General features: G+C 36.4%; 1 protein-coding gene across 1 annotated transcript; it reads left to right on the top strand.

The window, feature by feature from the left end:
* On the top strand, positions 1 to 27,874 carry LOC139128997 (uncharacterized). Its single transcript, XM_070694673.1, has 9 exons — positions 1 to 97; positions 3,735 to 3,949; positions 7,022 to 7,139; positions 7,510 to 7,965; positions 10,176 to 10,241; positions 13,901 to 13,966; positions 16,900 to 16,941; positions 19,607 to 19,786; positions 24,593 to 27,874. The coding sequence occupies exons 1-9, from the start codon at positions 1 to 3 to the stop codon at positions 24,613 to 24,615; spliced, it is 1,263 nt and encodes a 420-aa protein (XP_070550774.1). The 3' UTR covers positions 24,616 to 27,874.

Raw genomic sequence — 27,874 nt, 5'->3', positions numbered from 1 at the left:
ATGGTCAGAGTGGAATTGCCATGGCAACAGAGGAAAGCATTCCATATAGCATGGTGCCAAGTACTTTGTGAATGCCTTGCCAACATTGTGTTCATAGGTAGCCAACGAGGAGATTATTAAAATAGATTCCAATTAATTGTTGAAGTACTTATGAGTGACCACAAAAGTTACCTGGGTACAAACTGTGTAATTATCTCCACAGATATTTCAAGCAATATTGTTGAGGTTTTTGCCAAAGACATAGTAGACATTCATTCCATCCAGCTGTAAAGACTGGTCAATGTTATGACGTGTGACCCATAATATGCACCGCTTATATCAATTTATCTATTTTCAATATCAGTATTTTATGATCCTGCCAGTGTGAACTCATCCTGGCCTAAAAAGTTTTAGGACCCCAGTTGAAAATGTTTAGTCTCAATGTCAAGCAAGAAATTTCCTGTTTTAAACCTCAAACGGTTTACATCAATGTAAGTTGACAAAATCCACTGACACATTGTGAAACATGCCATGTTCTCCACAAAGCTCATGTCATATCAGTTTTGTACAGATTTTAAAATATTTAAGTCTTAGACTGGATAATGTATGTGCTGGGTTAATGTCATTCTAAATCCATTTATTGAGCTATTTAATACTGGAGATTTAGAGCGGTTAACTCCAGACTAAACATCAGTATTAAACAGATCAACAATTTCAAGTACTGTGATTCTGCATTTGTAATGGTGGTCAATTGAATGAGCAAATTTTTGTGTAATGTGGAAGATTTTTTTGCCAATGTTCTCTGCAAGTACGGCCTGTTTAAATTTCCTATCACTTCTGTTCCACTTTCTTTTATACATGTCAATATTCTACAATAAACTGCTTGCAGTATATGTGCACAATATTATTATTATGATAGCTTTCTGTTTCATGATCTGAACAAGAAATCATTCTATCCACTTTGCAGAAAATTACATTGTGATACAGAGTTTAGTGTTTGAAAGAAGATGATAGTAGTTTTCTCAGGGTTCAAATTTGTCTTGAATAATGTGGCTTGATATGCATCTACAGGCAAAATATTTCTGACAACTCATTAACTAGGAACATAGGGCAAGGGAAGATCGTAATCTTTCAGTCTCTAGCTTGGCTTTGCTATGAAATTACAATGATTGGTTGTGGTCTGAAATCTCTCTCACTTGCTGACAGAATTTGAAACATGGCCAATGTAATAATCAAAGACAAGTATTTGTAACTTTAGTGGCTGTATATGGAAGATGCTAAACTTGTTCTGAGTTGGACCACTTGTTGGGGCGCCCTCTATAGATGTACAATTTTGTGGCATTACAGATTTCTCCCATTATAAGCCACATTTGTCTCAGTTGTCCCCACCTATCATTGTGATTTCAATTTTATGTTTGTCTTGCTTTCGATTATGTAACAGGAAAGGAATCAAAAATGTCAATCAGATGAGTGTATTTTACAGAGATTCACAACCACATATCAATAGAAATACACAGGATGCCATTCATTCACTAGATTGACTATTCATAATCAGCAGATAACATGACAGGTCAATGCTCTCTGCAGCTCAAACTTGACAAACACATTACATATTCATGAAGCGTCACCTCATTAAATATTCAAAGCGTTTCGTCTACCGAGTTAAGGGGATCTACTCTTTGATGACATTCATAGCGTGGGTACAGATAGGAAAGTATTTGTTAGGTATACCGTATTGCCTTTGTTTGATTTTAAACATGTGAGGATGATGTCAGACTAGCCCGCCTTCGTCAATTTTTGAAATCTCTAAGTAAGACCATCAGGTACTTTAGGTTCCAACTTCTCTCTATAACTTGACATCAGAGCAGCAACAAATTGTGAAAGATATGCAATGATGAACAAGAAAAGTGTCCATATTTACAGTACAGCGTATGCCATCCTTCCTGTTTGTGAAATCAAGTTATCAAATAATGAAGTGTTTAGGACATTTTAGAAATCATATATTGATGAAACCTGGAATAAGGCTTCATGGTCATTTTGCTTGCACAACTGAGGCAATGTCTGATTGTGATATTTTAACAAACAATATTTCCCAATTTTGAAAAATGAACGGAGCAACATCCTCCTAGAAATGTGAGGCCATGAATGCCTCAATGGTATTCAATGCTGTAAATTCAGCAACAGACATCTGTCTAAAATACTCAGCCACACACACACACACGCACGCACGCACGCACGCACGCACACGCGCGCGCGCACTCTTGTATAGGTATATTTAAACTCTGGTCATTTCAGAACAGAAAACACAGCCCTTCCTAGTTTGCCCATGCAGTTTGTTCAAAGGACAATGTCACTATTGATTGGTTCTCATGAATGGATGTATTGTCAGTGATGGTTGGTCATTTCTTTGTCTGGCCACACAATACACTGAGTTCACAAAGTGAAAGACTGCCAAACCTTATCCCTGTGTGCATTGCAGGTTGGTGTTTGTTTTCATTAAATATTCATGAGTAACGAACTCCTAGTCGCAAATCTACAAAACAAATGGTTTAATCAAAGTCTTGTCTCATAAATCAAGTTTTCTTTAATTATTTGTGTCAAAAATAACTAAAGTACCTCTTAGTTTGATATTTCAAATATGAACACATAGTTTGACTATCAAGGCAGTGTTGCTCATAACATAGCATTCATTCATAGATTCATTCAGTTTCATTATTTTGTTTTAAACCCAAGATCAGAATGTTTGTCTGGTTTACTACTTTATAAGCAGTTGTAAGTTGGGTAATCAGGAAATGTAAATTTACACAAATCACCTGATTTTCTGGCCTCTTTTTTTTCCAGATTTTTCACATTCAAATAAAAATTTAATCCAAATTTGTGACAATTTTCACGTTATGTTCTGTAAATACTATATGAAAAAAAGTTTGCGGTAAAAGTTGATACATTTTGAATAAGAGTCATTTACTGAGAGTCATTAGCCGCCCCCGAGTTTCAACAGGAGTTGCTGTTGCACAAAAATTATTCAGCAAAGCCAAGTACTATACCAGGTAAAATAGCACGGCCCACTGATGTCTGCCGTTGTTATACCCAATGAATGCATGGTAATGTCCCAATTCAGGCATTTCAAAGAGAAAATGGTGTTGGTAAGGTGTAGCGCCCTCTCAAGTTTTATATAGAAATCTTTTGTTTTCAGAATAAGTATCTATCAATTTATTTTTGGGTATTCTTCAAGGAAGCTCCCGTAGAATTTGCTATTTTAATTGCTATTTTCTCTACTTAAACACAATTTATGTTTTAAGATTTCTTAACAGAGCTGATCATATGAAATTGAAAGTAGTTTTGAAGAGATTTAACCTCTGCCTTTTCATAGTCCTTCAGAATATATTATTTGTTGAAGAGGAAGTGTTTGTTTCCAACTTCTGAATAAAAAAAATGTCAAAATGTTGCTTTTAAATGGAACAGTATCCATATCCCGCCGTAAGACCCGGCGGGTCTTATGTCAACCTTATTTGAAGTTTGTCAGGCTCATACCAGGAAATACATTGACACTCTGACAGGCTACTGCATAGGAGTAGGCACTACCTCTACTTGATAGATAGTTTACCATGGTCTACACAGCAGACAAGATAAGTTTTATAACAAACATTCATGTAATTCCCACAGAATTTAGTTCACCCTGAGCAATGTGAAATGAATTAGACTCTTGTACGTAGCGTGGCAAATAATCACAAATCTGATTTTCTTTTCCTTTACAGTTTGTAGAGCAGCTGAATGGCGTACTACTCCAACAGATGGTCAGTATGAAGTAGGTTCAGAAGTCATTTTGAGCTGTGAATTAGATAATCTCAATATTAACTTGCCTCCGTCATGGGCGTTGTTGACAGAGGGCGCTGCCACAGCCACGACAATTACTGACGGTACCAACATTGCAACTGAATTTAATGATCTCGTAGAACTTGTGGGCGATCAGGTGAGACAATTGATGTTATTTTATAAGTACTTTATTTTGAATTTTCATTCTTTGTACAGTCTCTACTATGGTTTATCAACTCACAAAAATGAAGCTGACAAAATACCCTCTTTCAGATAGACTTGTTACCTGACCAAGTTCATATATTCATTATGTGCCCAAGCTACTATTTCATTCATTGAAATATTATGATGAGGAAACTCAAAAAAATTTTTCTTGCAAAACTTTTTATAAATCATGTCACCAATAAATGTTTAGCGAATCGTAGTTATTATAGATGTCACCTCTGATTGGCTTAGAGGATTTGGTTATGATGTGATGTCATCAGTTAGATGTGTAGAGGATGGCACTAATGATGTGATGTCATCAGTTAGATGTGTAGAGGATATGGCACTAATGATGTGATGTTATCAGTTAGATGTGTAGAGGATGGCACTAATGATGTGATGTCATCAGTTAGACGTGTAGAGGATATGGCTTTAATGATGTGATGTCATCAGTTAGATGTGTAGAGGATGGCACTAATGATGTGATGTCATCAGTTAGATGTGTAGAGGATGGCACTAATGATGTGATGTCATCAGTTAGATGTGTAGAGGATATGGCTTGAATGATGTTATGTCATCAGTTAGATGTGTAGAGGATGGCACTAATGATGTGATGTCATCAGTTAGATGTGTAGAGTATATGGCTTGAATGATGTGATGTCATCAGTTAGTGGTGTAGAGGATGGCACTAATGATGTGATGTCATCAGTTAGATGTGTAGAGGATATGGCTTGAATGATGTGATGTCATCAGTTAGATGTGTAGAGGATGGCACTAATGATGTGATGTCAGGGTTCGAAATAACCGGTGGTCATACGTCAAAAGACCACCAATCATCTTATTTCAACCACCAGACTCCTTTTTGGATGGTCCATCGTGAACATGAAGTTTGTGAGGTCACAATAGTGCACTGCAGAGCTGTAAATCTTACATGCCTCTCACAGTTTATTGCTAGGAGTATCCAGAAACAATACATTGTCCTCAGAGATAGATATTTTAGCAGTTATCTAGTACACGTCTTGTCTGTTCAATCACAGTCCCCCACTGTGGTTTAATGTCAGTCCTTCAACCCCACTCCACTCTACTCAAATGAGGTGTTCCTTTGGATAGACAATGTCTCTCTTTGTTTTACTGTTTACTGCTATGATTATTGTGATAAAATCTTTTAATGTTGAATAACATCTCCTAGCAAATTTTGTCTTGTCATTAAAGTGACACATACAAAACTTCATAATAGTCCAAAAAATGCAATAATTGTCATGTTATCAGCAGTAATTGTCATTTCTTTATTACACAGTAATTCTGTCAAAACTTAAAATCTGTAACTCAAGTCCTTTGCATATAACCAGTCAGTCAGTCACTCATGCATTAGTCAAGTTGGTCTGTAATGACAGTGGATTTACTGGGCATCCAACATACCGGTACATGTAAACCAACTTAACATGTGTAGCAGCATGGTGAAATGGTTCCAAAACAGCATGTACAGCCCACTATTCACCCCCATGGACCCCAACCTCCACAAGATTTACACTCTGATATGACTGATTTTTTTGACCACCAAATTTTGCAATTGACCACCAAAATTTGAATCTGGTGGTCAAACTTGACCACCGAACAAAAAAATAAATTTCAAACCCTGAATGTCATCAGTTAGATGTGTAGAGGATATGGCTTGAATGATGTGATGTCATCAGTTAGTGGTGTAGAGGATGGCACTAATGATGTGATGTCATCAGTTAGATGTGTAGAGGATATGGCTTGAATGATGTGATGTCATCAGTTAGATGTGTAGAGGATGGCACTAATGATGTGATGTCATCAGTTAGATGTGTAGATGATGGCACTAATGATGTGATGTCATCAGTTAAATGTGTAGAGGATATGGCATTAATGATGTGATGTTATCAGTTAGATGTGTAGAGGATATGGCACTAATGATGTGATGTCATCAGTTAGATGTGTAGAGGATGGCACTAATGATGTGATGTCATCATTTAGATGTGTAGAGGATATGGCATTAATGATGTGATGTCATCAGTAAGATGTGTAGAGGATGGCACTAATGATGTGATGTCTTCAGTTAGATGTGTAGAGGATGGCATTAATGTGATGTCATCAGTTAGATGTGTAGAGGATGGCACTAATGATGTGATGTCATCAGTAGGATGTGTAGAAGATGGCACTAATGATGTGATGTCATCAGTTAGATGTGTAGAGGATGGCACTAATGATGTGATGTCATCAGTTAGATGTGTAGAGGATGGCACTAATGATGTGATGTCATCAGTTAGATGTGTAGAGGATGGCACTAATGATGTGATGTCATCAGTTAGATGTGTAGAGGATGGCACTAATGATGTGATGTCCATCAGTTAGATGTGTAGAGGATGGCACTAATGTGTGGTGTCATCAGTTAGATGTGTAGAGGATGGCACTAATGATGTGATGTCATCAGTTAGATGTGTAGAGGATGGCACTAATGATGTGATGTCATCAGTTAGATGTGTAGAGGATGGCACTAATGATGTGATGTCATCAGTTAGATGTGTAGAGGATGGCACTAATGATGTGATGTCATCAGTTAGATGTGTAGAGGATGGCACTAATGATGTGATGTCATCAGTTAGATGTGTAGAGGATGGCACTAATGATGTGATGTCATCAGTTAGATGTGTAGAGGATGGCACTAATGATGTGATGTCATCAGTTAGATGTGTAGAGGATGGCATTAATGATGTGATGCCATCAGTTAGATGTGTGGAGGATGGCATTAATGATGTGATGTCATCAGTTAGATGTGTAGAGGATAGCGCCAATGATGTGATGTCATCAGTTAGATGTGTAGAGGATGGCACTAATGATGTGATGTCATCAGTTAGATGTGTAGAGGATGGCACTAATGATGTGATGTCATCAGTTAGATGTGTAGAGGATGGCCCTAATGATATGATGTCATCAGTAAGATGTGTAGAGGATGGCACTAATGATCTCATACAGATTTACACTGACAACATGTTCATTTCAGAATAACGGAGAATGGAATTTGAAGATCAAGAGTATAAGCTTTGACCAACAAGGAGAATACTCATGCACTTCACTAGCATCAGATCCACAGAAACAGTCTGCCACTATTGGAGTTTGGGGTAAGTCTGAACAGATAGTAACTTATATAAAACAGAGTCCAATGACAGTCAGGTCAAGCCGTTAAAGACCCATTAACTTTTATCACCAGTTTGTCGGTCATTTTGTTCCGAGCATCACAGTCGTGAATTTTGTTTGTATAGTTGAATATTGTTCTTCTTCTTGTATTGATTGCCAAGTCCAGATTTGTTCAAAAGTCTGTTAGTGTAACATTATCAGTCTGGTGCAGGTTCATACAAAGTACTACAAAACTAAACAAATAAAAATAAACACAGTGACTGACTGTAGGGCTTTTTAACATTTAATGCTGTTTTTGACTTTCATGACTGTAACTGATGGATCTACACTGTAATTTATGTTTAATCATTGCAGCTCCTGTGAAGTCTGTAGCGCTGACTGGTGGAGAGGATAGTACAACGGTTGAAGTACCCAAACCAGATGAAACCTTCACGTACACCAGAACATGCAAAGTAGACAATGTTAAACCAGTTCCCAAGTTAACCTGGACATACTCTATCACATCTGATAATAATCTCAATGTCGCTGGTGAGCTACCGGAAGATTTTGAGATGGGACCTCTTCCCGATGATGACCTTCCGGAAGGTGGCATCAACAACATCAAGGTAGACACCACATCTTCAGAAAATGGTGACAGTACTAGCAATGTAGCAAGTGTCCTTACTGTCAACTACACCTCAAGTTCAGATAACGATGGTAGCGCTGATCCAAACCTCAAAATTGTAGCCACCTGCAAAGTCTCACAGGACCCATACGTTGGTGACACACTCACTATGGAAAGCAGCCAACTTACAGTAGACGTTACACCACGTAAGTACCATTTCAGTGTAAGCATCCGTAAGCACACTCTCATACCCCTGGTTTTTCAAGCATTGGAAACGTCCTCCTCATTGAAATCAGGACATTTCCACTGCTTTGAAGGGGTAAATTCTGTACTCTCACTCTCATTTCTTTCACTCAAACAACAGAAAGCTCTTGACGTCAAGACCATAAATGTTGGGAATTCAGAAATGTAATTTAATTTAATTTACAAAAGTGTTCTTTCACTCACTCTCCAAATTTGATATCTTAGAGAGCTGTACCCATTTCCTGAGATACAGAGGACATTGGGTTGATCGGTGGCCAAAATTTCAAAAAATCTTTAAGTTTTCATGCATCAGAACAGAGTTTTCAAATAACAATAGTTAAGTTCTTTCTGTTCATCTTTTCTCAACTTCTATCACCTCAGGCAAACCAACCCTACTTCCTGCACAGTGGTATGGTCCAAAACACGAAACTACCTAAGCCATACCATTATGCGGTGAAAGTAGGGCAGGTAGATATGTAAAGCAATTAAGGTCTTAGTGAGTCTCAGCATGTTGGTATTAACACAGTTCTTTTGTTTGCTTGAATTGTTGCAGATATTTCACCTACTAATGTGGTCTATTTAATTTACAGCGTTTCTGTCATTCTCTGTCTTGGTTTTTATTTCTGTAAATTTTCTATTGATATGATCAATGGTATGTTGATAAGTAAGAGATGTGTACTTTGTTATCTGTTTATTTGATAAGCACTCAACACTGATATAACCATCCGTGACAAACATAGCAACTTTGTGACAGTCTTTCTGATTGGCTCCTGTTCCGTTGTGTTTTTACAACTGTCATTGTAATTGGCCATAGCTGTCTTTGTTACAACGAATTTGATAGGGTAAGAGCTAGACTTTGTGTTTCTTTAAAGTCATAATAATGAGTTTTGTCATGGTTTAAAGTAGTGTTTAATGTATTTTTCACAACAATTTCATTGCAAACAATGGCATCATTGGATTTCTAAAATGACTCAATATTGATACATGTACATTTGTCGGCCTTAGCTCCAATGTATGTTCTTATAGTAACAGTATTTGACACAGAATTTGTAAGGTGAATGACTTAGCTATTCAGAATGTATCATTACTACTTGCCTTATCAGTGTCTTTGTAACAGACAGGTTCTCAGTACAGTTATTAGACTCACACCTGGTAGACAAATAGCCAGCCAAACACATTACCACTGCCTTCATAAGTCCATTACAGCAGTCATGATAGGGAGCATTGTAAAATATATCGTAGTACACTGGAAACTTACCTTCATGCCTGACAGCAGGATGATGGAGCAAAATATTAGTCACATGGTTGCTTTGTGTTGTTAACAGATGATTATAAAAACAAAGGGGTATTTGTGTCAGTAAGGTATTGCATGTACAGTTTTTAAAATGTTAATTGTTTTCAGATGACGTCATATAATGCTGCATGAAAAGAAAGCATACACAAGATACCCTGTTCCTCTAGTTCAGTGGTTTGATCCTCCATACAAATACTGATGGGTGAACCCACTTTACTAGGAAATTCAGGGCATGTTGTTCATACGTGTAAATTAGATTTGTCAAGCATAGAGTCTTTGCCATGCATGTTTTATAGCTGTTGTGATGTAAAACACAATCAGCAGTAAGGGTAAGGTGATATCAAAACACTGTCAAAGGTTTTTGCAAACAGCTGTAACAACAGGAAAGTTTCAATTAAGCTGATCTACACATTTCTTCTCATATGTTTTGAATTGTATGAAGGCATATTTCAGGTAGGTTACTTCAGAATATAAAAACTTCAGTTTATCAAAAGATACTCTAAAGTAATACCACAGCATCATAAACTGTGAAAATGTCTCAATATTTTGTATTTCTTTACCTGGTATGAATAATCAATGGAGACACTATTGTGACCACTCAAATTCAAAACATGATACAGAAAATCAGTATTTTCCTGTACAGCAATAGTGCCAGTACATCACTAAATATTAACATCAAAACCTAACAGTGTTTTGAATTGCCATCTAAATGGAGAGATGCAAAGGAAAAAAAAATAAGAAGGAAAAATATCACTCAATAATAACATTTGACAGTAAGGACATCGTTACAGTTTATCATAATATCTTATTGTTATATAGTGTAAGGATTGTATGTTTGTATTTTTTCTTTCTCTGTTTTAACTTAAATCCTCTTGACAGGCGTGATAACAACTCAAATGCCGAGAACTACTGGCTCTGCTACCACTGCAGCTCGTACTACTAAGGGTATGATTTGTCCATTGTGAAATAACAGGTCAACACTTGTGCACCTGTTGGAATATTAACGATCATTACTTTAGTGTTTTTGCTGGGAAATAGAAACAGGACAATTCTGCAATGGTCCACACGAAGGGTGGTTTCTTCCTGAAGTGAAATTCAGAAATATTTGATTGTCTCAACAGATGATGTTAGCCTGCCACTACACAACTAACACTTGTACCTACCAATGATATATCTTGTATTCAGAACCAAGATCTGTAAGCGTCTCACACTGTAAACTGTCTTCCATTTTCAATTTAAATTTTCACCCAGATCAGCTTCCATCTGTATTTCTTCATTAATTTGCCACTCACCAAATAATTGCACAGTGTCAAAAAAGTTCTCATCAAATTCGCCAACTGTAAAACATACATACATACGCATTGCATGTTATCCATCTACAAAACATGTATCATGGAAATCTCATTCCAAATTCTATTCCGATATTTATGAACATCTAAAAACAATTACCTTAGAATATCCAAAATTTCCACACCCTCTCATTATCTCCCCTATTCACATGACCATCAGAAAAATGTGCTTTTACAACAACCAAACTACTTAAGTCTGGACTAGCATGTCACTTCACAGAGAATTTCAAATCTCTTTGATTGCTAATATCTGTTTTTGGCATGTCAATTAAGATATACCCCTGTCTATTTTATCAAAATTTCTTCTTCTATCTATGCAGTTTTATACTTGTAACCTACATCATCGGTAATAACCTTATTTCCTGTCACAAAAGATGCATTCCTGTTTGACCATTCATTCTCTCCTCTTCCTCCCCCCCCCACCCCCCCCCCCCCCCCCCCCCCCTCCAGTCATGTAACAAATGCAGTACAATATCTTCAGGCAAATGTTGAAAATGAGACATAAAACACCCTAAGTCAATCTGAGGAACTTCTGCTATGAAAAGAAACTTTATTTTCCAATGCAAAGAATTCATACTGCTGCGACAGACACTTTGATAATCCTAACATGTAGCGTAAGTCAGTCCAATTTATGTTGGAATCAAATCTGCTGCATGTTGTAGAAAGTTTACAGGATTTAAACCGTGAGTGTTTACACCTGTGAAGTCAAAATGAAAAGCAAATACTCTTTGGAAAGTTGCCGAAATGTGTATTGCTGTCAAACAAAGCAATGTTTGGGGTTTAACTGTCAGAAATAAGGTAAGACTGATTCGATTTCCCTCTAGTCATGCCAAGTATGGTCGCATAATTTCCACAGTTGCATAAGTGTTGCCATTTCATCATCACCATCATCATCATGTTTTGAGCTGCGGAACCATTGGGAGAGGTTACATGAGAAGTATGCCACGCTAACTGCGTCTAATCACAGCTGCTATTAGTGTTGCGTACTCACAGAATGACTTTACCCACTGCTCTGAAACAACTCAGTACAGTGGACACCATTGGGAAGAATTTTGTACCCACACAATGGAGTATTGTTCCTGACAATGGAAAGTGTGAGATGAAATCATAAACAAAACAGCCCATGAAGTTGCTTTAAGTGTCTGATGCCTGCCGTAACACCTTTGCCAATACCACAGTGATGTTTGTTTGTCAATGCAGTGCAGTCTTCAAAGCTCATCTTGTGGCACTCTTGCCACACACAGAAGAAAGCTAATCGCATCCAAAAAGACTTCTCAAGGAATGCCAAATTCCAACAGATAATATAGCTATAAGTGCACTTATTGGCTGAAGTTAGGACAACTCTTGAGGTATGCAGTGAAGGAAAGCCACACATGCTTGTTATTTTTGCCTTCCAAAATAATCCACCATACCAAAGATATCTAACTTATCTCGTGGAATTGCGTATCGATTAAAAGGGTTACAAACTACCTTGTTATTTGTCAGCGTTCTTTACACAGCAAATTGACATGGTCACTGCTAACACGTTGTAGATGTCTCTTTAGCGACTACACACCGTTAACTTTGCAAGTCAAGTTAGTTTGTGACTTCTCAAACCTGGTTTCTCCCATTAATTGTTTGAACAAAATTCTGTGTCTTAAATGAAGTTTAATTCCACCTTCAATTGTCATTTTCCATTATGAGATTGCTGGGCTCTGAATGACAATGTAAGATCTAAGTTGTAACTATGTGTGGCTGTATCCCACTGACCATACCATGTAATTACATAATGATGTAAGAGCATTGCAGTGCTAATATTCTGGCAACTTCTGATACAAAGTATTTGTAATTTGCCTTGATAGTTGAATGAAATCATCTTGCTTAATTTCCTACCAGTTTGTTGCCGTGATATTTGTACAGTAACAGCATGGCAGTGAAAACCTTCCTGGGCTGTGATTAATATGAATGTCATCATCATGTAATCATGAATTGTCACATTCAGGATGAACACGGTTTCATCTAGACTATTCATTTTAGGTGATATCTTTTCATAAACTATTAAATGTTGTCATGATCATCATCACTAACATAAACATTTGAAAAAAAATATTTACATGCTCTGTGACTGTCATCATATGATTACTCAAACTTTCCTGGGCAGGAACAATACTGATGTAACTACAACGAGGTTCATAGGAAAATATACTTTGACCTAAAATGTGCATAGAAACGTAGATATATTCATGGTTAAACAGTTTTTTTCACTTTCATGTTTGAAAATAATGTAACTCTCAGGTGTACAGGACTATGGATAGTAGAAGTTCTTTACCCATAACACTTAAAGTCTTTGTCCAGCAAACACCTCTGTGAGCACAGTCATGTAGAGCTGTCTCTATAGTGATCTGCATATGTTAATGATGTACATCAGTGTCATCCCATGTGATATGTGAATGATATGAACATGATCATCATGTGATACGTGAATGATCAGCAAATGGCATCATATGGTATGTCAGTCATCTTCACATGATGTGTGCATGATCATCACGCCGTGTGTGCATGATCATAACACCGTGTGTGCATGATCATCACACCGTGTGTGCATGATCATCACACCGTGTGTGCATGATCATAACACCGTGTGTGCATGATCATCACACCGTGTGTGCATGATCATCACCTGTGCATGATCATGATATCAACCACATATCACATGTACATAATATAGCGTGCACTTTGTTTACAATAAGTTCAACATGTGTTTTATTTATGTATATGAGTAACTGTATATCAACCTATGAGCCTCTGTTGTTTTGGATGTTTTTTTTTGAATTTTGTTGAACAGTTTCCAAAGCGCCAGTTAATATTTTTACCAAAAGTTCACAAGTGAAACACTTTCATTGTGTGCATGATGTATAACCATCACAAGACATTTTATGGTGTTTCCAGTCAGGGTGACTTAAAAATAATTCTACTCACTGGGAAAGGAAAAACTAATGTGCTGGCATGTGAATATTAACCTCATGGTGCACCAACATGGCTGCTGATGGTTTGCAGAGTGGTACTGTTGGACCACGGTAGCCATCTTGGATTAAGCAGTGAAGGGTCAAGCTGACACATTAAACAATCACATCATCTGCCCTATTTCATGATGGAGGAACTAAACCATGTGTTTATGTAACATTTGTACCTGGTTCTGAGATGGAAACTGTTTCTCAGTATCCGGAAACTGTGTCTTTTAAGCCTTTTTGTCTCAAATGCATGTTGATTTGACAGGCAAAGAAGAAGGCAAACTTACAGAAGCACCAAAGGGGACAACTAAACCAGTGGATTCAACCAAAGGTCTGGGACTGATATTAATCATAACTCTGTGTGCCAATTCTCAGTCTGTATGTGTACGCCAATAACAAAGCATTCTACAAGTGTTTTGTTTTGCCGTCAGCTGTTGTCATTTCATTTCATCATGCCTTTTTTGCATCCCCCATACTATGGTCTTGTTGCATACAAGATATCCCTCCCCTCCCCCTCCTCTTTTACCCTATCCAATCAAAACAGTAATGCCCAGTACTGTCGGAAAGAACATATTGAAAGAAACCATGTCAATGTCATGAAAATTGTAGAGGGGCCATAGAGTTAAGAGTGCTAGAGGGGAGGAATACTGTGTATTGCTAGCATAATTGATGGATGTGCATGTGTAGAAAGATAAGTACTTTGCATGTGTACAGTATGTACAGTTATTGCTGAAAATAAATGTCAGAAATTGTCAGCAATACTTTGTGTGCAGTATGACATTGGTAATATGATGTTGCCCTGTGTACGTTACCCTGCCCAGATGAAGTTTTTCCATGCCCATTTTGTTCAACCTTGTTATGTCCTTTTGAGATAGATTTTCTTTCCATCCAATAAATGAATGTCACCGGCAATTTAAATGGTTTGTATCCATCGTTGTCCATTGTTTTGTGTTCATGAAAGTATTTCTTCATCATCTTGTGCCCAGAAACAATTCTCTCAGAGAACACAGAGACATAAATTTGACAACTGTATGTAGAAGTGACAAAGAAAAAAGATCTTGGTCTTATTCCATCTGAGTGACTGCAAAGTAGTCCTCTATGATCTGAATTCCATCTTTCAAAAAGGCAAGAATGAACAAGAATGAACAAATAACAATGTGCTTACTTCCGTTTTCTCATCTGGTGCCAGAATAAAATCACACAAAAACGTTTGCCTGCCATTTCATCGTAAGAACACCGAGAGACCTTCCTAATATACCTTGTTTACAATGAGCATCCCTGTGGTTTGTGAACCCAAGTTTTGTTCGGTGTCTGTACTGTAGGCATCGCATGATTCAAGCAAAGTTGTTGGCTGCCCCAGTTGTCATGTAGTTCCAGCCCAAAGTGTTTCAGAGTTGCAGTTGTATATTATTGTTGTCATTGCTTGCCTGCATAAGGCGTAGTTTTATCAAAGTTCAAGCTATTGCTCCTGGGCATCATGCGTAGTTTTAATGGAAATAGAGCCATCATTGCTTCCCTGCATTATGCGTAGTTGTAATGAACTTGGATGTCTTTTAGTTGACATAACACACAGAATGACAGTAAAACACAAACGATTCCTTCACGTTTGCAATTTTTAGTAAGCCTTCAATTTTTTAAATGGTGATCCAAAACCTTGCTTTTTTTTTTAAATTATCCTCATTAATATGGAAATACTGTAAGTTCAAATTCATTAATTGCACATATGCTAATGAAAATGATTGTAAATGAAATATTCTCTGCAGTAATCTAATTTTGATCGATCAATTTCTGAGGCATTGGGCTTTCCATGTAGACCATATTTTCATAAGTGTGTTATGCCAGCTATCTCCAATTATTATAGATATTCCTCTGCATTCTATTTTTCCGTCTCTTTGGTGGAGGTGTAGTTGATGGGAAGAGGTTATAACAGGCATAATATGTGCCATTTCTCTGTCTTTTCCATAAAGATGGTTTGTGGAAGAATAAGTGTCAAAGACAATCATCAAACTTCAAGAAACCACATGTCTATTGCATCCGTTTATACTTTCCTTGACAGTAGTCCCCTAAAACTTTTTTAAGGAATGCAATTTGCTGTGAGAGATTTCAAACTATCATTTGCAGCCGTTGATCATATAAAACATCCTTTTCATACTTTAAATCCAGACAAATGATATTACCAACATAGACTTGTTTTACTTCTTCAAAAACTGGACTATAGATTTGTCCTCTTGTGTTCTCAAACACCAAACATGAGTTCCATAGATGATTAAAGTCTAGACTACCTGAGTTTTTTACAGTTAATCAAGATATATGAGACCTCTTCTTCCTAAAATCATCTTTCTGTCATCTTTCTGTCAGTCATCCCTGTACCAAACTTTGAAACTTTCATCACTATCATGGGCTTTTCAGAATTCATTTCTAACTCTGCTAAGCTGCTGAAGACACAGGGCAAGCTATCCCACTTGCTTCCCAACCCTTCTCTCTCTCCTGCTTTGCCGCCACTTTTTGCATTTGGAGAAAAGACCAGAAAAAAAGTATCAAAAAAGGAAATGTTGGTCGATTCTTGGTTCGTGTACGTGTACAACCTACCTGAGTATTATGGCAAAATACACTTGAGTTTGGCCCCTGTCAAAGGAGAGTTTTTGTGTGGAAGATTGGGAAAATCATGGACAGTCAACTGTCTGTGTTGAAAGAATTCCTTTCTGTCTCAGCAGTGAATTCAAATGCAGTGTTGTCCACTGGATAGTCAAGCAGTATCATCAGGGTATCTAAGGTTTATCAAAGGTTATGAAGGGAAGGCAGTATGGTTACATTTCATAACAAGTCAACAGTGGTCAGTGTGCAAAAGATGGCTTGCTGTTTGAAATAAGTCAAAATTGCACAGACTTTTCCAATCAAGAACAACATCTGCACATTGTCCTGAACCAATCTTTCAGGATAATTATATACACAAAAAAATTTCCATGACTTTAAATGCTTATAGGTTGAAAATCCAATCTTCATAACAGTGACGATGTAACCCTGACAACAATATTGATTATCCAATGACATCACAGGATTGATTGTTTATCTTTACACTGCTCCTCTTAAGCCTTTCACAAGCAGTCCCTGATCCAGAACTGGTTGTGCATGCCGTCAACAACATCATTGGATCTTTGCATCTGGTAATGCCAGTGAAAGGATTAAGGCAGCCCAGATCATAATTCCACCCATATTATCCTTATATATATTTTTTCTCCCGTTTTATCGAAACTAATTTTATAGAAGTGTCCAAAGAACCATTAAGTACTAAGATGCCATCCAAAGGTAAATCAAGAAACACTAGCAACAGCAAAAGTTGTGTGTTATTTGTTTTGTAAAACGTTGAAGTGGTGTCACAACTTTTCATAGGTTATCACTTTTTTCCTGAGCTAAAAACATTAAGTATCACCTTTTAAAGAAGTAACATAATCCATTGCACTTAACCCATGTTGTTATCTCCAATACCTCAATCACCACATCCAAACATGGAGCCATGGTTCGCATTGAATAATGGGATATGTAGGATTCATAATGTCATTGCTGCCAAAAGCACTGGGAATATGTTTACAGAACATTTTTATTTCATAAGAAAACAGGTTGTCTTTTAATCTTTCAGCATCATTGCTATGGCACACAGAAGTTATCGTTCATAATAAGTATAATGCTGCAAAATATGGGCATCCATATACCATGCCCCTAAGTTGTATAAGCAAAATTTCGCTCTTTTGGCATCAATGACCTCATGACCCCAATATTTCCCATAATGCTTTGTAAAGATGGCTTCTTGCCTGGACTGAGTGATTGTTCCATGAAAGCATTCCTAATAAGGTATCATAAGCCTTGCTTCTTCTATAGGAATTTTTTCTGTAAATACAGTTGTTTAAATGTTTCCAAGATTAAAGCTCTTCTTGCTTTTTTCAAAATTGCATTTTCTTTTAAGGTAGAGGTGTGTTTCTCTTGGCAAGGACCTGGAATGAAAGCAACAATGATAAATGACTTGGACTGATCTTTACTGCACAATCTTTACAACTCTTTGCTGTCTTTTATTCCACCTGCACTAACAATTTTCTTCAGCCAAATTTGTACTTTTATATTTTTTCTTCTCAAAATCTCATAAATTTTAATATTTCAACTAACTTTCTTGTGTTTGAATCACCAGTAAGAGAACAAGAACGGCTGTACTTTTCTTTTTAGTCATTTAATCAGGGATAAAATGGAGCACATAAAAGTAGTATAGAACTGCAAGGCAATGTTTTCTACATTGGATGCATGTTAAACACTTTTCTTTGAATACATGCACACAGTGTCTTGTCCATTCAAGGTGTCATTTCAATACATCACACAAAATGGCTAAACACAGCACACCATTGCGGTGATGGGTACTAACTTCCAGAAAGCCGACTTGGACCTCCGCATGTTTTTTTTTTAAAAAAAGCAGTGAGGCACAGAAAGCAACAATAGGCTGTCCAGTGCGGCCAATAAAAGCATTTTTAAAAATCTTAACCACCAAAAGTCATTTGCATGACCACAGAATGGTGTCCCTCAACTTTGTCCTGCACAAGGTGACTGCATGAATATCCCGCATGAGTTATCTCACGTGTGCCAGAAAACGCATTCTTGTGTAGAATCCCTCTGTTTATTCTCAGTGTATCGATACGCTGCTGTGCAATCCCTCACAGTGTCCCTGCCAATTTACTGGCATGACGTACTCACACACATACTATGCACAACCATGGCCATTCATGGTCATTCATGGTCAACCATTGTTGTCTCTCAGACACCACACAAACCTAAACTCCGATGCATGGTCTGACGTTGCCTCTAACTGTAGTCTCCATTAATGGTCTACTGACTATTAGAATGAATGCTTTATCATTGCCAGACCATGGCACATTACTAATAAAAAAACTGCTGATCTAATTAAATGATATTAAGAACTGAAGGACTCTGGGAAACTTGTTTCACTGTCTTTTTGTTGTGTGTTCGTACATGTCACATATCCTACAAATCTCATATACTGTGGTGTTAACATGTCCAATAATTTAATAAAGGTAATGATTGGTGATGTTGGATGTCCTGAATCTTCAAAGTAATATGGTCAGAAAGTCAAATGCCATGGTGGAAAGTTTGTGCAGTGTTCAGAGCTGTTTTCCTGTTGTCAGTATTCTTACATTTCATTTAGTTAGACAAAAGCATAATAGTTTTGTATCATTGTCTGAATGATTTCATGTATTTCTTGTAATTGTCATGATATGTGAGAAATCTTAAAGCCACAGAATTTCCATCAAGAATTTCACAGAATTTCCATCAAGACATTTGTCTCATGACATTCCTGCAGACATGAAATAGTACCTTTCTGTTCATAATTTTCTGTATATGTTGTACAGAAAACATTGAATAAAACTGAAAAAAATTATGGAAATCTTTGATTTCATTTCTCCTATGTCTCCCATGCATGAACCAATTTGTCATTTATTATATGATCAAAAACCGAAATTAAAAACAACTGCAAAGTTAATTCACTTTAACATGGGACTTGTCAAATTTATTTATTTCAAAATAATGTCAGAAATATCAGATCCTTCTAATAGTCAGAAATTGAATTAAACTTTCCAATTGATGTGAATATTATTAGAGTCATCTGGCTAATGTTCAAATTTTTCCAACTTCCCAAACACTTGCAAGGAACGAAAAAGTATCTCTGTGAAGCTTATTTTGATTGTCAATACTCAAACACATGTTCAAATAAAAGTTTTATACAGTCATTTAGATCAAATGGAATTATCAAATTATAGCTGTATATAAAGAAAGAAATAATGATATCCTACCCAAACCCAGACACCTTTATTCAGTACAACTGGTCAAGTAGGTGACCTAAACAACCACACTTTGGTACTTACACCGTATCCTTTTTTGTCCTTTTTATCCATTTCTCTACATGTGTGATCAGATCCTGAGCCAAAGAAGGACGCCAGTAAAGGAGGATGCACATCCGGCTGTGTTGCAGGAATTGTGATTGCACTCCTTATCATTGCCGTAGGTGTCGTAGTTCTTGTCATTTTCTTCATGAGAAAGAGGAACGGCGCAAAGAAACTTGACAATAAAGAAAAGACCTCAAAAAACAAGAAGGGTAAATCAGTGTTTTGTACATGTATATGTATGTCCTTATTTGAGAGTTGATTCCTTCTGAAAGGCAGTGTGGTTTTGGTGGTGGTGGTGGTGGTGGTGGTGTGGTGGTGCTAGTACTAGAATGCACCTAATGTATAGGAATCTTGCATAACCGCTGTTGGTTTGGATGGTGACTTTACCCTATTGCTTCTAGACATTGGTCCACATCCATTGTTTCAAGGTTTCAGTCGACCATAGTACATATACTGCCGATGTTCAAATCAATTCAAGTCATCAATGCTGAAAAGAAATTTCCTACAAACGTAACTGAATATTCAGTTTGTTTGTCATATTTGTTCTTTTAGTCAGCAGACACCATCCAAATCATATTGACAGCCTAGTCTGATTCTTACTGTGTAAAGTTGAATGCTGTAGCTGCATGTGAAATCCTATCTTATTGACCTAATCTTGCATGTAAAAACTGAATATATCCTTTTACGACCAAATTAGGCATTACCCATCCAAACATTTGCCCACAGAAAATGGCCATGGAAGTCCATTAGTTCTAAAAGGGAAATGATTTTGAATGCTTTCGTATCTGTCAGTGCAGGAAGAAAATTTAAGAAATTGGTCAAATTTTGCTAAAAATATTGTATTATATCAAACAATGACTGAGAACTTGCCAAACTGCAACAACAACAACAAGATAATTTTGATTGCATGGCAGCATGATATCAATGTTTGATAATTGCATGACACAATGGCTGTGTGGTGACATATGTATAACTGCATGATGGAACCATACTGCAGAAAATTAACTGGTGAACCATACAGCTGCCCGTGAGTGGAATTCTAAATGAAGTTTGATAAAAGCCATTGATACACTTGGGCTTTGTATGTTTATGGGTATTGTCAGTTTTGTTGCTGTATTTTGCTGTAATGTTGTTTGTGTACTGGTACTGTCTTATATCAATGGATTCTCTGAAATTAGTCAAATTACGGCCAATTTTCTACCATTGAATCACCATTGGCTTATATCAACAATAATTCCTAAAGTGATGATCACTACCAAGAATGACAGTCTATATTTATGTCAGGAACCACTTGACAATTTTCAGAAAATAGCCACACATTTTTTTCAATGATCACCATGGCTGTTGAAGTCAACATGTATGTTCTGAGAATCTATCTGACCCTTTAATTAATCTGCATGCCTTGATACAAACTGTTAATCATTGTAATCCACAGCTATCTGTGTAGAATAATACCTGTCTATGAAAATGCATGTGTTTGCTACACCATGTAGATGCTATTAATGTTTCTGAATGACATGTTTTTGCTTTAAAAGTATGATTACTAAAGTATGCCTGATCCTGTAGTTTGTGAGATTGACAGACTGTAGATAAATGTATGCATTGTGGTGTAGCCTGTAGTTTGCCTATTTCTGTCTGTAAGATTGCCTGATTCTGTACATGGTTGTATGCATGATCCTGTAGTTTGCTAGTTTCTGTCTGTAAGATTGCATGATCCTGTAGAATGTTGTTCACCATTTCCTACTGATGACATTATCTGATACTGTAGATAGCTGTATGCACAATCCTGTAGTTTGCCAGATTTTGTACATGAGATTGCATAATCCTGTAGACTGCAGTTCGCCATTTCCTGTCTGTAGATTGCCTTGTGCTGTGGATAGCTGTATACATGATCCTGCAGACTTGTTTGCTAAATTCCTGTTTGATAAGTTGCCTAATATTGTACACTGCAACATGCACCAACCTTATGAAACTCTATAGTGGCCATAGAGTGTAGACAGCCTTAGCCTGCAGAATATCTTGATCCAAGACTGATTAAGCTTATACAAACTGAGATTGCTTGTACTAGTAGAATGCTTTGCTCTTCCAAGAATTTACCTAAAGTATCATATGTTCTGATTGCTCACCTTGTCACCGTGCTGCTGCAGAGTGTCAACCATTGCTTGCATTTATGCCGCGTAGGGTTGTTGCCACCTATGAAATAATAGCAACTATTCAGTGACAGAAATGTACAATAAACTTAAAACAATAACTATGCAACCATCCCTGCTTACACATGCATGTCAGTATCCCAGTTGTTGGTTTGCAATGACAAGATGAACTGCTGCAGTATGTGGTGCATTCATAAATTCAATATCAGTTGTGTTTATAAAGAATTGCTCCAACTTCATCAATATCTTGCCATGTCTCTGGCTTCCCTTTTCGACCTCCCAATCCCCAAACTTCCAAGCACAATTTTCCCTCCATCATTGATTGTCTTTATTTTCAGTCTCAGATAGTACATGTTACTTGTAATGCTCCCTGCATGTCATCTTTGCTCCCCGGTAATGCTGCCTTTGCTTTGTAAATGTTAATTGTTCAATCCATCACTACAAAAACTCTACTCTGCATTATGATACTCCTCTCATCCCTGCAATCCAAAATCACATACATTTTATGACAGTCATCCCAAAATTTATTCCATTCTACATTCTCCAACTTTTGCCAATGTTAAGCTGAAGCTGCAAGCATGTCACTGCATAAGAATGGCAGAAACAGACCACTTCTGTTTTGTTGATATACCCAGTGATGCACTATTGGTGATACATGTATATCCATTGAATTGGGCAGCATATATGATGATGGTGCAAACGTATATATCTCTATATGTGATTCAACAAGATACTTTTTGTCTGTAGCTCTGTAAAAGCAGATATCATCACGTGATAAAATCTTTGTCAATTCCAATTGACAGAAGTGTTTATGAAAAGCTTTATTTAATATTGACAATTTGCATCACACCATGTACTTGTCATTTTGGATAAAACAAAACATCTCAGAAATGGTCTGCTTCTTGTAATGACATTTAAATGACAACTCTCTGTCGCAACCACAATAGCTTTCACTCATTACAACCAATCACCATTGCTTCTTTCAAAGTTTGGCAACAGCAGACATTGTTACGTTTGCTTTGTGTTGCATCATTGAAATTTCACTGAAAACCATTTTATTTTTTATATCAGACATACATGTACATGTTATCCTGTACCCTTTTCATCCACATAGGTGTCTATTTATTATTAACATTCATATTTCTTGTTTATTCTTCACAGTGGTACACCCCTATTTCTCTTGTTTAATGATTACATATAAAAATGCTGTTAAATTTCATGAAAATTTGACCATAGCTGCCTAAACAACAACATCAACAAGGATTGTATACAATATGGTTTTTGTTAATATACATGCATATGCAGATTTTCCTATTCAAAGATTTGACTTTCATTTTTTTGACACACCATTACAATCACTCAAACCAACAAGTTTTCTTTCTAAATTTGTTATTCCATACCAATGATAAAGTAGATAGACCTGAGAGCAGAACAGACATATTACAATAATGAAATTTAATTTCAAAGTTGCTGTTTCCATGGTGTAGTGGGCTTTTTCTGGCAACAAATAAGTTTTTACGTTCTAAACTTTAGTCAGACGTTGTTGTCAGTTTTCAATCTTCCTTACAGCATCCCTGATATAGTTTGCCTGTATTTTACTTCTTTCACGGTAAGGTGAATGCACCACTGTTTCACTTTTCCCATTGTACCAATCCTCTTCAAATACCCTTTTTATCATCATATGCAGGTTTGTACGTTACTTGCTACATATCTATTCTTTGTGTCATGTTGTATTCTCATCCATTAGATCAATGCTTCTTTCATATGTTCTTTATATCTTTGCACCGCCCTCCCTCTTCCTGCCTAAGTTTGGTCATTCCCAATCATGTACTTTGCAAAAATGTTCCTAGGCACTGGGGAAAATAGACTTTAAATTTGGTTAAGCTGCCATTTAAGGATTCACATAGTTGTACAACTGTCGGTACAGACAATGCATACTAATATGTAATAGAGTGGAGAGTGACAAAAATTTGTAAGAGGTAGATAGTGTGAAGTCATACAATTTCAAATGAGTGTAGGAAGTTAAAAAGATTATTCAGCATCTACCCACCGCAGCCACCAAAGTGACGTGACTAGGTGTATAGTGGTATTGTCGGTCATGAAATAGTGTGTAAGGGCTGGCAAAGGTATTCGTACGTTCAAAGGGTGTAAGAAAGAAGCAACAAAAACTGGTAAGCCTTTGCCGTAGTCAGTTTTCGGTCATCTATTTGCCACTAAGTTGCTTGCTGGGCAGCTACTGAAATGCAGCTTTATTATTAGTCAAGTGGAAGATGACTTGTGTACAATATGCGGAGACATATTGAACAAATAATAAGCAGTGTCACATTTTTTATGCTGTTAACCTTCAAAGTTGCATTGTGGGACAATAAAGATGACGTTTTAAGAAAGAAACATAAAAAATTGGAGGACAAATTTTCACATGCAACTGGTATCATTTGTACTAGCAACTGCTAACAATGTGAATCCTTAAATCTCATCCTAAAGCATGAGATATGCATTGTCAATCAGGTAGTCAACTAGATAAGTGGTTGCAAACTTGTTGTTTCTTCTGCTGATACAGAACTATCCTGTTTATGATTTTAGCTGTTTTCTCAGTCAAATTGTCACAACTATGAATAAGGTAGTATTTCAACCATGTTTGTGCATCAACATTATGGATTCTTAGTTCTTACCTATACCTTGGCAACAACTATCTATGACTTGGTTCTAAAAGGATGTTGGATCATGCTATTTCTGATGGCCCACATTTCTTATGAACTGCAGTCTACATGTAAGGGAAATGACGTTGGATGAGATGTGTTTGTCCAAATTTGATTAACTGTACAACCCAAATTTTCATTACCTTTATTGTCTTCTCTTTTTCAGATCCACCACCAGTCAATGTCTGAGTGACTCTGAGCAATCTAAATTCTTGTTTTTGTTAGTTGTCAGTATCTGTTAAAATATCTGCTTGGTTTCGTAAGTTACAGTGTGGTGATAACATAGGGGGACTGAAAGCAGATGACCATATATGGAAAACCTACCAGCTTCATACCTTCTACCAATAGATACAGGACTCAAGATGGCTACTCCTTTACATGACCTTTGCCCTATTATTATGCTATTAACATTTGCAAGTCCATGATGCAGCATTGAGCTTGGATTACATCCGACCCACAGATCATAGTGCTGTTGTATTCTATACACAATTGTTTCATAAATGCATTGTTCTCCATTTGTGTAAGAGCTAGAGCTTTTGATAAATGTGTTCTTTTGAGTGAAAAATCTGTAGTTTCACCTCTGATTTTCAGTACCTATTATAACTGATCAACATGGGCAAAGGTCATGTTAGATCTCAATTTCATCTTTTCAGCACTACATTCTATTTACGCGTTACAACTGCCATCCTTAACTCTTGTCTCTTCCATCCCAACCAAAACTTCAGTATAGTTTGCTTTGAGTCTTTCTTTTGTTTATACTGTTGTTTCACTGACCATAGTTTCTCAGAAATATTAACGCAACATCTGCCAAGTTAGTGAAGATGAAATTTAAGTTTAGTAAACTGTTTTTGTATTCTTTCTCAGTTTTAAGTTAACACAGACACATAGACTGATGTAAAACACGGATGGTAACCGTCAAAAGTTTTATAACATTCTGCACTCTGAAAGGAATTACTAATTTGTTCATTTCTAGCAAGTCTGTATTTTGTTCAATGAATCAATATCTCCTAATGCAAGTTAAGTTCCAGACACGATGTTAATTGACACTGAAAAAGATCAAAATAACTAAATGTTAGGACTGGCAACTTGGAATCAAACTCAGTTTCATCTGTATCTGATTCAGCTGTGTTGTTTTACCCAGACAGCATTTTTGCAAACTAGCATAAAACAGTTGACAGTAATAATTTTCGCTTTGATGGTGTTTTATAGCAGGACTATTTTCAAGCAACGGTTGTTGATTTGAAAACAGCTATTCTCTCAGGTTTTGTTAATGTATTTCCATTCCACCGTATAACAGTGTGTTGATGTGTGCCTTACCTAGCAGAATGACTTCATGCACTGTATGTCATCACTCTAGATGGATCACTGAATACCCTATGATATCAAAGGAATGTCAACACTAGAATCTTAAAGTTATAGATTCCAGATTATCACATAGGAATATATGATTTAGAGCTGGGATGGAAGAGGCAGGGTTTGTGGATATATTTTGTTTCTAGTTTTTTAGTTGATTTATCATGAATATGCTGATCTCTGCTCACAATCAAAATCTTATGTGATACAATCACAACTGCCAAACCCGGCAGAGTGGAGTTACACAAAATGAATCAGATGTCAACACAAGCTTTAGTTTACAACAGTACTTTTGTAGAAAATGTAAAAGAAAGGAAATAGATATTTGTCACGAAAACAGGAGAAACAGCAGCAGCATTGTAGACAGAGTGATTTGTTTCTCTTAATCAAGTCTACTTCCTCTTTTTTTCTCTGTAAGAAATCAGCATATTTCATTTGGTAATAAAAAAATGTTTATGCACTTCTAGATGATTACCAAGTTGTATAAGTCAAATCCTATCAGAGCTCACGTTTTCTTATTTCACTATTTACAATATTTGGCATCAGCTGACCAGCAGGGTATTTTCTTTGAATTTGTATAGTCCAAAAGACATGTCTTCTTAGTATGGGAGAGCACAAACACCACAGCAGTGACTTCTGAAATGGTTAATGGTGTTTTTACCCTGGAGTCAAAGCTAAGAGGTTGAAGGCTATACTATGTTTGTATTTATAAACCATGAGAAATGCACTCATGTAACAAATCAAGGAACCTATAAACCAACAGATTATGTAGTGTTCAATTTTATCTGATATTCAAACAGTAGCTGGTGGTTGCATGAATTTTTAAAAATATTGAGCATAATTGGCTGAGAAGTAAAGTTTTTTCTTATCTGTATATGAGCTTTTTGCTTGTTGCACATGTCTTAGTCATGACTTTTAGAGACTTGTCTAGAATTTTGACATTTTTTGAATCTTAATACGGGGAGTATGTTATTGATAGTAATGTTAAAATATTTCAAGGAACACACAGAACAACCCTGAATTGCAAATATTGGCAATTTTAAGAGTTCTGTTTTTTTTCCTCTGAAGATGTTGTATTGATTTTTTTTACTTGTCAATGACAACTGAATAGAAATTCTTGTTTCTGATAATGAGTTTAAAGTCAGTTTCATAACTGATACAAACTACAGGAAAATTATTTTTTCTCAGTAAAAGTTTCCAACCACTAGAAACGATGTAACTTATTCATAACAGCCATCAGATTGTCAATATGGGATTAGATGTTAGGATTTTTGTCTGTTCTTTGCTTCAAATTGTTTCCCCCTTTTTTGTCACTATGACATAAACCACTGCAGATTTTCAAGGCAGGAAATACTCAGAAATCTTAATGATTTAAGAATTATTTCATTGAAAATAGTATTTTGTTGATAGTTTCTTTGACTGAGTTTTTACTTTCCTGAACTTCAAAAGAATCTTTCATCAGTTACGTGAATCGAGCAAGCTGTTTTCTGTGGCTCGTACTTTGTGAGAATTTGTTTTGTAAAAGGAAAAATATCTTTTGATTGTTAAAGTTAAGTAAGGGTGTAATTATTGCGACAATTTAAACTTCTGTGGAGTGCTTCTATATCTCCACAAAATCGATGTGTAGGTGTTAAATGCTACATACATGTGCAGTGCACCAGACTTTAAATTTAATGTTTTGTAGGGATGAATGGATAATACAACTAGGTGATTGTTTGTGTATGAAGAACAACATATAACAATTACTATCCTTCCAAAGAAAAGTTTTGAAAATGAGATATTGTAATTGCAATTTTCCCACTACTAGTTTTATTAAGCTAGTCCTGTTCAACAATATAAGCCATGACCAGCATCTTCACAGATTTTCACTATTGACAAAAACGCATTACTGAAATATTTTTTCTTTAGTCCTCTTATGAATCTCTTTAAGGTAGATATATTTTAGGGACAAGATTTCTATGGGGCTAAGACATACTTGTCTGTAAAGATATGTTTGTGGAGTGTCAACATATCTAGAGCCATCATTAACATTAATCCTTTGCGTTCTTTATAAGGATTTGCCTTCACTGTTATCCAGGAGCAGTTACCCCAAAAT

Source organism: Ptychodera flava, unplaced genomic scaffold, assembly GCF_041260155.1.
Source record: "Ptychodera flava strain L36383 unplaced genomic scaffold, AS_Pfla_20210202 Scaffold_83__1_contigs__length_492613_pilon, whole genome shotgun sequence".
Classification (NCBI taxonomy): domain Eukaryota; kingdom Metazoa; phylum Hemichordata; class Enteropneusta; family Ptychoderidae; genus Ptychodera; species Ptychodera flava.
The sequence above is the reverse complement of the archived record's forward strand: the minus strand, read 5'-3'. Positions and strand labels throughout refer to the sequence as shown.